Consider the following 12,106-nt stretch of genomic DNA (forward strand, 5'->3'; position numbering starts at 1 on the left):
TAAAATGGGACTAATCATTGCTACCTTTCACAGTGAGGTGTAGAGATTATCTCTGTAAAGTGCCTAGCATAGCATTTTGCATATAGGAACCAAAGTAAAAGCAGTAATAACAAATATTAATATAAAGTTGACTGTAGAATGGAATTAATATGATAGGTTTGACTTGCATTTTTAGAATCAAAGTACCTCCTTATGAAGTTTCACTCATAGGATAACGGATTGGAAGTAGTAAGTATGACATCGTATGACTCTTGTGTACATTCTTGCAGCATTTCAGCTTAAAATTACTAAAATTAGTTTGCTTTTAATAGAGGTTCAGATAAAATAATAAATAGAATATTTGTAGGTTTTCTTCTTTTAGGGACATAATTTTGCTTTTGACAATTGCCTAAAATTTCCTGTGATTATACTGGTTAGTTTAATAGGCTTAGTAGATAAGGCAAGGTGGGAGGAGAAGTTGACTATAAACTTTACCAGTTTTTTACTTGAAGGACTTAAACATTTTTACAGAATTATATCTGTTTATCCTTAAAACTTGATCCTGTAAAACTGAATAATTAAAAACATGATGAAATTTTTTTCTGAAGACAATATACAAGATCTTTCTTTAGCATGAGTTTGTTTTTTTTATTTTTTTGAGACCGAGTCTCTGTCTGTCACCCAGGCTGGAGTGCAGTGGTGCTATCTCGGCTTACTGCAACCTTAGTGCCTCCCAGGTTCAAGCGATTCTCCTGGCTCAGCCTCCTGAGTAACTGGGATTACAGGCACCCGCCAACAGGCCTGACCCAGCATGAGTGCTTTTATGATTAAGTGAAATTCCATGGAGTTACTCCAGAGAATTTGTTTAGCTGTCTTAGATTGTTATAATTTTTTTAGGATGAGTAATTTTGCCATTAAGTATTAATTGTAGCAGTTCTAATTATATAGAATAGAGATTATGGAAATTTTGATAAAATGTAATAAATAGGTCTTTGTTTAAATTATTTGAATGTCCTTGCTAATGATATCTATATATGAGAATTATGGATGCCTGTTTTCAACAGTTATGTGTATCATTTTACTAGATATGAAAGGATACTTGTGAATTTAATTCGTAAATATTATACTCTTTGCTTTTTAAGAAGAAACTATTAATTTAATGAGTTCAAACCTGAGAAATAACTTTGTCCTATTTAAAGAGTTAGTTAAAATACTAATGTTTTTGTTCTTTGAAATATAAAACAGAATGTAAGTAGTATTTTATCTTGCCTTTAATGGTATTAGGAAGTTAAGTGCTTTTTGAATATTTTTTCTTATTTGTGTTCATTGTGTGAAACTTGAACATTGTGGAAAATATTTTATAGAAGGTGGAAGATTTTTTTTTTTTTTTTTGAGACGGAGTCTGGCTCTGTCACCCAGGCTGGAGTGCAGTGGCGCAATCTCAGCTCACTGCAAGCTCCGCCTCCCAGGTTCACGCCATTCTCCTGCCTCAGCCTCCCGAGTAGCTGGGACTACAGGCGCCCGCCACCACGCCCGGCTAATTTTTTGTATTTTTAGTAGAGACGGGGTTTCACCATGTTAGCCAGGATGGTCTCGATCTCCTGACCTCTTGATCCGCCCGCCTCGGCCTCCCAAAGTGCTGGGATTACAGGCGTGAGCCACCGCGCCCGGCCTTTTTTTTTCTTTTGAGACAGGGTTTCACTCTGTCGCCCAGGCTGGAGTGCAATGGCATGCAGCCTCCACCTCCTGAGCTCCAGCAATTCTCTTCCCTCAGCCTCCCAAGTAGCTAGGACTATAGGTGCATGCCACCATGCCCAGCAAATTTTTAAATTTTTTGTAGAGATGAGGTTTCAACATGTCGCCCAGGCTCGTCTTTGACTACTGGGCTCAAGCGATCCACCTGCCTTGGCCTCCCAAAGTACCGGGATTACAGGCATAAGCCACCATGCCTGGCCAGAAAATGAAAGATTTTAAATTCTCCTGCCACCCTGTGTCACTGCATTACTGTCAGAATCTCCAAATATATGCTCGTGGGTTTTTGTTTGTTTGTTTGTTTGTTTTTGGTGGTAGTGGTGGTGGGGGGTTTGTATGTTTTGTTTTTGTTCTCTTTACAGCATTGTTATATATTGGTTTTTTAACATAGGCTAAGAACACATAATTTTGCATCTTGATTTTTTTTTCACTTAACAGATTTGGATATTTTTCCAAGTCAGTGCCTATAGATATGCCTCATTGTCTAAACAACTGCATAGTATTCGTGAACATTTTTGTAATGATAATAAACAATGGTGAAAAATGACACTACTGTTTGCTGAGTTATGTAAGAGTTGTCTCATTTCAGCTTCTCAATAATTTCAAGACATGGAGGTTTTATCTTTTTACAGATGAGGAATACAAATTAAAATTTACAGATGTTAATCTACTCTAGTTAACATGGCTAAGAAGTGGTAGAGTAGGAATCTTTCTCTTATATTGTACTTACTTGTATGCTAATATTTCTTTGCTTATTTGTAGGAGTGTTTCAATAGGATAAATTTCCTAGAAGTGGAAATGCCAGATCAAGGATATGGCAGTTAAAAATTTTAATAGCTAGATTCACTGGTTATTGTTCCATCACTCTAAAAAAGAGTTAACATATTTCTGTACTGAAAGTATTGAAAGTTTTTGTTTCTCTAAAGCTTGGGCAAGAATGGATATAATTATTTAAACATTTATCAAGCTGATAAGCAAAAAGTCATATTTTAACTTGCATTTTGTTGATTCTTAGTTATCTTTTATTTGCCTCTTATCTGTTTATCTTCTATGAGTTCCTTATTTTTATTCTTTTTGGCTTATTAATTTTTGATTTATTTTTTAGAGTGCTTTATTATATATTATAGATGCATGTCTGTTGACTGTTAAACATCTTAAAAATAATTTCTCCCAATTTTTTGTTTACTTTTTACCTTCGTTTATGGTATCTTGTTCAGTAGTTTTACATTTTTATTTAGTCAGATCTGTCAATATTTTTCTAGGGCTTTGGGGCATGTTAAGAGAGGCATTTCCTACCCTAAGATTAATGGACATTTTCTGTATTTATTTATTTAGAGGTGGGGTATCACTATGTTTCCCGGGCTGGAGTGCAGTGGCTATTCACAGAGTTGATTATAGCTCACTGTAGCCTTGAACTCTTAGCCTTGAACTCTTGGCCTCAAGGGATCCTCCTGCTTCTGCCTCCTAAGTAGCTGGAACTGTAGGTGCATACCACCACATCTGGCTCTTCCTATAAATATTTTATTCTAATAGTTTTATATTGTTTAAAAAATTCATCTGAAATTTATTTTATTGTATTATATCAGGTAGGAATTTTACTTTTTCTTCATGTTATTTCTAGCTCAAATATAACTTTTATTTAAAAATCTGTCCTTCCCCCCACCTCCCCTACCCAATTTAAGATGCTATTTTTGACTAAATACTAACTGTCTATAGTACCAGTGTCTATTTCTAAAATTTTTCTTATGTATCTTTAATCTCATTATCTATTCCTGCACTAGGATTCTGCTCTTTGTTGTTTACAGTGTGAGCATAATATACTTCTTCATTATATTTTACCTTTTTTAGTGGTTGCCCTAGAGTTTGCAATATACATTCACAACTAAACCAGGTCCACTTTCAAATAACACTATACCACCTTACAGGTAGGGTGAGTACCTTAAATAACAAAATAACCCTAATTCCTCCCTCCTGTCCCTTGTATCATTGCTGTCATTCATTTCACTTATATGTAACCATACATAAACATACATGTACACACACATAAGATATATACATACATAATCAGCTACATTGTTGCTATTATTATTGTGAACCAATTGTTATGTGTTAGATCAATTAAGAATACAAAAAATAAAAGTTAAAAAAAATTTTTTTTTTACCTCCATTTATTCCTTCTTTAGTGTTCTTTCTTTCATTATGAAGATTCAAGTTTCTGGCCTATGTTATTTTTCTTTCTCTGTAAAGAACTTAAAAAAAAACATTTCTTGTAAGGCTGTGGTCTACTGACAACAAATTCCCTCAATTTGTATTCATCTGAGAAAGTCTTCATTTCTTCTTCATTTTTGAAGGATAATTTTGCAAGGTACAGAATTCTAGGATGGTGTTTTTCTCCCCCCCTCCCCCAACTGCTTCTCTCCACTCTTTTCTTGCATAGTGTCTGAGGAAAACTTGGATGTAATTCTTACCTTGGCTTCTTTGTAGGTAAGGGTTTTCCCCCCACTCTGGCTTCTTTTAGGATTTTTCAGAAGATGTCTTTGATTTTCAGTAGTTTGAAAATGATACACTTATCTTCTCTTTTAAAATATTTGTTGGTGGTACTTATGCATTTATGCTTCTGTATGCGGGGTTCCGACCCGCAGATCCTGACCCAGTGATGGATGAGAGAGATACACTGACACAGATATTTTGCCTGTCAGTTACGCTGAGGGTCTGGGCCACTCACAGACACTGAGGAAGGTGCTGTAAAGAGTTGTAGCTGCGGCCCCATCAGCCAGCGAAGCTCACATTTATTCAGTATAGATTAAATGACAAAGGTCTTGAGTAGACACCACTAGAGGGTAATTGAGATTGCTGACCTCCTGAGTAGAGAGCAATTATGTGGTCCTAAGACCAATTAAAGGTTGGTCTTAGGACCACAGGAGTAAACAAGCTATTTAGATAAACTCCTCTGTGTCTACGAGCTCAGCTTTTAAGAGAATTCAGCTGCCTTCAGCCAAACACTTTATGCAACCCCCAGGCGTTCCAAGAGGGTTTTTGTTTATTTCCTATAATTTTACAATTTCTCTCATCATCCTGACCGAGCCCCCACATCTGGATGAACTAATCAAGTTTAAAAAAAAAAATCCTAGGGGCTAACACATGTACGAAAAGATGTTTTCTTTTACTCACAGTTAAAAAAATGAAAATAAAAACAGTTATATTTTTTAACTATAAGATTGGCAGAAATTAAAAAATTGATGATACCAAGTATTTTTATGGGTGTTGGAAGGCAGCTCTTCTGCTTTGTTGCTTTGTTGGTAGGAGTATAAATTGTTTTGGGGAGCAATTTGATAATTTTTTTAATCTAAATTAAAAATTTATTTACTCCATGACTCAGCATTTTCACTACTAGTGATTTCACTGCTACTACATATATCTTTCTAAAACTCTGGAGATAGGTGTTTACTGCAGTGTTGTTTATAATATCAAGCAATAACATCAATAACAAACCTAGAAAACTGGAAATTACTTAAATGTTTAATCATTTGTTAAATTATAGCATATCCATGAGATGGAATATGCAGCTGTTAAAATGGGCTAGGTAGATCTGGTATGTTATGTGAAAACTGCAAATTACGGACATTAAGTACAGTCATCACTTTGCATGGATAAAAATCATGCTTATATTCACAGATATTCTGGGTTGTGTAAAATTTTTTTTTCTTGAAAGATTCCATAAGTAACAGTAGTTACTTTTATGGAGAAGATATAAGGGCATTGGTGGCAGGGAGTAGGTAAGATTTTGATTTTAAATCTTTCCAACCTGTTTGAATTTTATTTATAAAAAGGTATCTACAATCCTGGATTATAGACTATTTTTGTTTTTTAATGCTTTTCATTATTTAAAAAATCCCAGTGGAATTTTTATTTTTATTTCATTGACTTTATGGAATAATTTGGGGAGAAGTTAACATTTTTACAGCATTGATTATCCCCATCCATGAATATGGCGTATTTTCTTTATATATTCAGGTCTTCTTTTATGTTTTTCCAGTAGCATTTTATAATCTTCATGTAAACCTTAAGTATTCTTGGATATATTTGATTTTAGATATTTTAGCTTTAGTTTCTATTGTGAGCAAGATCTTTTCAAATTACATTTTTTAGCTGATTACTAGTTACATGAATATTGTTGATTTTATGATTATATTTGGACTTGTTATAGAACTTCTTTAATTCTAGTGGTTTTTCAGTTGATGCACTTAGATTTTTTGTAGTATGTGATCATGTCATCTTATAGTATTTTAAAACTTTTGTTTCAGATTCCTCAGTTCCTTTTAGATGATTGCTTTAAAAATGGTATCCCCTGCCGTATATTTTGTACTCAACCAAGACGATTGGCAGCTATTGCTGTGGCTGAAAGAGTTGCCGCAGAGAGAAGGGAAAGGATTGGTCAAACAATTGGTTATCAGATCCGATTAGAAAGCAGGTAAAAACAGTTCTCATGTATCTTCTCTTTTATCATGCTTAAAAAAGACTATGTATATTTCACTAAAAATAGAGGATATGTTCGTTGAAAAGTTAGGTGATCATTTTGCTCCAAGTAAGTCTACATCAGGATATTGAAGTTATGTCTAAATCTAGAGAAGTATTGAATGAAGAGTTTGAAAAAGACTTTGAACCATAGATAAAGATTCCATTTCAGGCCAGACGCGGTGGCTCATGCCTGTAGTCCCAGTACTTTGGGAGGCCGAGGCGGGTGGATCACCTGAGGTCAGGAGTTCGAGACCAGACTGAACAACATGGAGAAACCCTGTCTCTACTAAAAAAAAAAAAATTCAAAATTATCTGGGCTTGGTGGTGCATGCCTGTAATCCCAGCTACTCGGGAGGCTGAGGCAGGAGAATCGTTTGAACCCGGAAGGCGGAGGTTGTGGTGAGCTGAGATCGCGCCATGGCACTCCAGCCTGGGCAACAAGAGCGAAACCATCTCAAAAAAAAAAAAAAAAATTCCATTTCCTAGTTTCATGATCATAGTTATTTTATCTCTTTGAGCCTCAGTGTCCTCATCTATAAAATGAGTCAAAAGCATCTAGAGTACAGCTGTGATGTGAAGTTTATAGTGAACACTCAATAACTGTTAGTGAATTTATTATCGGTAGTAGTATAAATTGAGCATCTTAAATCCAAAAATCTGAAATCCAAGATGCTAAAAAATCTAAAACTTTTTGAGTGCCAACATCACACTCAAAGGAAATGCTCATTAGAGGATTCTGGATTTATGATTTTCAGATTTGGGGTGCTCAACTGGAGGTATTCTAAAATCTGGAAAAATCTGAAACCTAAAACCCTTTCTGTCTCAAGCATTTTGGATAAGGAATATTCAATATATGTAGTATTAGTAATGCCTTCTTGACAAGTAGTACTTTTTTTTATTCTCAGTGGTTTATAAAAAATCTGATTCCATTTGTAACATACTTTATCTGCAAGCAAAAAGTACTTAAGGTTTTGTTTTGTTTTTAGAGCAGCTTAGGTTCTTTAACAAAATACATCACTTAATATAAAAGGCTATTGTCAGGCAGTCTCACATAACTGCAAAACCACATAGCTTTACTAATAAACTGTACATACCGGTACACTATTAATATTAGTAATATTTATTAAAATGTGTACGAGGCCAACATTTAATGTGATTATATTTTAGTTACATGAAAGACTTGCAATTGTGCACTTTGTTTTGCTTTTTTTTTAAAAGGGTTTCTCCAAAGACACTTCTGACATTTTGTACTAATGGGGTATTGCTTCGTACATTGATGGCAGGAGATAGTACGTTGTCGACTGTGACACATGTTATCGTGGTAAGAATATTGCTGAATTTGTCATATGTAACTCAGATTGCTTAAAATTTAAATACATACGCCGTTTCAGGATAGTCTCAAAAAATTTAAATACATAATTACATTTTTGGAATAGGGTAGAAAAGAGAACCAACTTATTCTTTTGAACAGGCTATAATGATCAATTTATTTTTTGTCTATAATTATTAGAAATATTTTGTATTACAAAAATAATAAAGCCATTAGGCTTTATTGAGGGAAAATAAAATAAGCAGGTAGTTTTAAAAAATGTGCTTTTCATATATGAAAATGATGCATGCACTTAGAGTTCTCAAAAAAAAGGGAGATTTCTTTTATCTCTATACTTGGTCATTTGATCCCTTCATTAATATCATATATTTCCCAATGATAAGGGTATACTAATAAACTCCATGATTAAGCTGCTAAATTAACTAACTGCTGATGAACTAAGTTGATGAGTTTACCCCTTTGTTAAGGAATTCTAAGCTTTTGTCTAGTTTGTGTCAAAAAAAATTAGATTAAGTTTTATAAACTTGGAATAAGCAGCTTTTAGAAACTTACCCAAACCAAAGGATGCACTTCATAAGCTCTGATGCTAAAAGAAACATATTTACATAGATTTTTTATGTATTAAAAGCACATTAAATTGGACTTTACTTATAATTTTTTTGTAGTTTTATATTTTGTGGGAAAAAAGGGCAATATAGACGGCTCTCTGTATCTGTGGGTTCCATGACTATGGATTCAAACAACTGCAGGTTGAAAACATTTAAAAAAATACTGTGTGTCTATTGAACATGTACAGACTTTTCTTGTTGTTATTCCCTAAAGAATACAGTGTAACTATTTACCTAGCATTACACTGTACTAGGTAATATAGGTAGTCTAGAGATAATTTAAAGTATATGGAAGGATTTGCATAGGATATGTGCAAATACTGTGCCATTTTTTTTTTTAATCAGGGACTTGAGCATCCATGAATTTTGGCATGGGGGAAGGCCCTGGAACCATTCACCCACAGATGCCAGGGACAACTTTACTTTGTCATCTACATTTCATTGTTAATGTCTAATTATTTCTGAAATTTCTGTAATACAAAATTTTCATGAATATTGATTGGCCTTGTCCACATTTAATTTGAATTAGTGTAAAACCCAGTGGTGCCATTGTTTTTAAAGACTTAGTCATCAATAATGTTTTAACTGTTCCATGGTTTTATTTCTGTTTACTACAGGATGAAGTGCATGAAAGGGATCGATTTAGTGATTTTTTACTTACAAAGTTAAGAGATTTGTTGCAAAAGCACCCAACTTTGAAACTAATTCTTTCTAGTGCTGCCTTGGATGTAAATCTCTTTATAAGATATTTTGGAAGTTGTCCAGTGATATATAGTAAGTTAAATTGTCAGATTTCTTCTATAATTTTTATGAAAGAACACTTTTGGACATTATTTATCCTAACAGAAACTGGGGAATGTTCTGAAGTAGAGGCCATCTATTACCGTTCCACCTGAGATAGGCTTAATTGTCACTTCTTTCTGTTTTCAACTTCTCCTTTTCTATCAACAGCTCTTTGGTATTGTGTAGTGAGCCTGATTCTCTTACCTTAAAAGGAAATATGCTTTATTTTCACTTTGTGTTCCCTCTTAAATTGTCCTATAACTATTTCCCTTTATTGGTAGATATCTTTGAAAAGTAGTCTATACTTCCATGTTTTACTTCACATTCACTTCTGAAAATGCTAAAACAACTTTTGCCCTTGTCCTTTATTAAAAACGGATTTTGCCACCCGTCTTTAAAAAAATGATAAATTCCTCTTCAAAAAATACAAAAGTTAGGCCGGGTGTGGTGGCTCACGCCTGTAATCCCAGCACTTTGGGAGGCCAAGGCAGGTGGATCACGAGTTCAGGAGATCGAAACCATCCTGGCTAACACAGTGAAACCCTGTCTCTACTAAAAATACAAAAAATTAGCCAGGCGTGGTGGCACGCACTTGCAGTCCCAGCTACTCGGGAGGCTAAGGCAGGAGAATGGTGTGAACCCAGGAGGCGGAGCTTGCAGTGAGCTGAGATTGTGCCACTGCACTCCAGCCTGGGTGACAGAGCAAGACTCTGTCTCAAAAAAAAAAATAAATAAAAATACAAAAGTTCTGTTTACTTCAATGAAATAATACAAAAATATATAGAGAAAAAGTTCACAATTGCCCCTATCCTTGTTCCATGTCCTACTTTTCTGATTTGTGGATGTTAACAGTGTTATATATATTCGTTTTTACTTAATGTAAGAACACAAATGTATGCAAATATATACATATTTATAACATTTACAAAAATTGGCTTTATGGATTTATGATTTATGGATGTTAACAGTGTTTTATATATATTTGTTCTTCATGCTCACAAAAATGTATGCAAATATATACACATTTATAACGCTTACAAAAATTGGTTTTATAAACATGAGCATGTGGCTAATACATTATTTGCAATTTGCTTTATCATGAACAGTTTTCCAGTTTAGTAACCCTGGATCTAGTTCTTTATTTTAAGCAGCTGCATAATAAAGTATTTCATAATATTGATGTACTATATTTATTTTACCATTTCTTTATTTTTGGATATTCAAGTTGGTTCTAGATCCCCCGCCTCGCCCCTGCCAACAATGTTTTAATGAACATCCTTTTATGTATATCCTGATGTACTGGATTTCTAGGGATAGATTTCTGAAAGTGAATTTGCTAAATAAGAGTATATCTATTTTTAATTTTAACAGCTTTTGCCATTTTACTTTTCAAAAGGCTGAAATGATTTACATTTCTGAAGTGTATAAGGCTATTTATTTGAATTTTTACCAGTGTCGTTTGACATTAACCTAATTGCCAATCTGATATTCAAATTTTAGGCAAAAATCTTACTTAACTTTTCTGTGGTATCTTTTATGGTTGGCTCTCTCTTTTTTTTTTTTTTGTGAAATGCTCAGATGCTGTAATTTGTTTGATAACATTGCTGCTTGCTAAACCTCATTCTTCATTATATCCCATGCTTTCTCAGTCTCCCCTGTGGGCTTCTCTTCTTTTACATGATGCTTAAATAGTGGTATTCTCTAGAATTATTCCCTTGATCCGTTTCCTTTTTTTTTTCTGTTCGTTCCGTCTTCCTTCCTTCCTTTCCCACTATTCCCATCGTCTTGTTTCCTGCCCTATGCTATACTCTACTAGGTATTGGAGATGCATAGTTTTCCTGGAAGCTCTCATTCATGCCCTGGGCTTCTATTTTTTCTTTTATACTGATGACTTCTGAATCTTTATTTTCAGTTGTTCTCCAGAGCTTTGGATTTAGATATTTCTAATATGCCCCAAACTGAATACTTCATCTCTTTTGCAAAACCCTTTTCTCTTCTTGTGTTACCTGTCTTAGTTAATCATACTACTATTGACCTAATCACCTGAATCACAAACCTGTAAGTTCTTAACTCCTTGTAATAGTCTTGGGTGATCAGGGACATCAGATCTGTACATATGCTAATCGAAAGCTCATTTTTCATTTTACATGCCTAAAACCAAACCCCATTTCCCACCAGCAAACCTGTTCTTTTCAGGTTTCTTTGTTACCTCAGAGAATGACATTATCATTCAGATTTGCAAGCCAGACATCCAAGGACTATATTTGACACTTTCTTATTTTTTTTCCATATCCAATATAATGCTGAGTTCTACGGATTTTACCTCCCGCCTAGCTCTAGAATTTGTCTGCTTCTTTTTTGGTTTCACTATTATTAATCTCATTCAGGTTAACCTGAACTATTGCAGTAGCTGCTACTTGGCTTGACGTAGCATTCTGCTGTCTTTAAATCCATTCTCCGTATTGCAGTCAGAGCGGTCTTCTTTGAAGTATAATTCTGATAATGTCGAGCACTTTACTGAGCTTAAATCTTTGAATGACTTTTACCTCAGGATAAAGACATAAACCCTTAGTAAGACTTATCTTTTCCTCTTACCTCATCTTGAACGATATCCCTCTCCATTCCCACACTCCCACCATTTTTCAAGTAAGTTAGCCTTTTAGTTCCTTGAAACACCTTTAGGTCCTTGAAACTCCTTTCTAGCACAGGGACTTTGCACATGATGTTTTTCATCATCATTATACACTTTTTATTCTTTTCATGTGGCTTTGTTATTTTGTTTATCTTCTTGTTTCTCATTTTCTTAGTGAGGATACTTTTCTTGATGTTGTCAAATCCCCCGTTACATACTGTCATGGTGTCTTGTACTTGTATCTCAGGACTCTTCACAACTCTATATTTACCTTCATATTCTGGATTTTTGGATTGATTTCTGTCTCTTCCACTAGCTTGCCTCCAGGGAACAGGAAATAGCTCTGTTTCCTCTTACCATTTCTACTTATAATACAAATGATATCGATGCCAGACACATGATAAGTAGGTAGTAAACACTAGAGGAAAAAACTCAAGCACACAAACAGTTGTCTAGTAGTTGTTTGTAAGTCAAAGTTATAGTTAAAGGACAATATTATAAGAG

The 12,106-nt window shown here is 34.4% G+C and overlaps 1 protein-coding gene across 4 annotated transcripts in view; it reads left to right on the forward strand.

The window, feature by feature from the left end:
• The window catches only part of YTHDC2 (YTH N6-methyladenosine RNA binding protein C2), an 80,863-nt gene that overhangs the window by 13,430 nt on the left and 55,327 nt on the right, over positions 1-12,106 (forward strand). For all 4 annotated transcript variants that reach the window (XR_008679982.2, XM_019028385.4, XM_031011437.3 and 1 more), the window contains 3 exons: positions 6,036-6,202; positions 7,468-7,570; positions 8,805-8,961. Coding sequence is in view for 3 of the 4 variants with exons in the window: in XM_019028385.4 (XP_018883930.1) it covers positions 6,036-6,202; positions 7,468-7,570; positions 8,805-8,961 (427 nt within the window). In the remaining variant the exon portion in view is untranslated. The remainder of the gene's footprint in view (positions 1-6,035; positions 6,203-7,467; positions 7,571-8,804; positions 8,962-12,106) is intronic.

This window comes from Gorilla gorilla, chromosome 4, assembly GCF_029281585.2.
Source record: "Gorilla gorilla gorilla isolate KB3781 chromosome 4, NHGRI_mGorGor1-v2.1_pri, whole genome shotgun sequence".
NCBI lineage: Eukaryota > Metazoa > Chordata > Mammalia > Primates > Hominidae > Gorilla > Gorilla gorilla.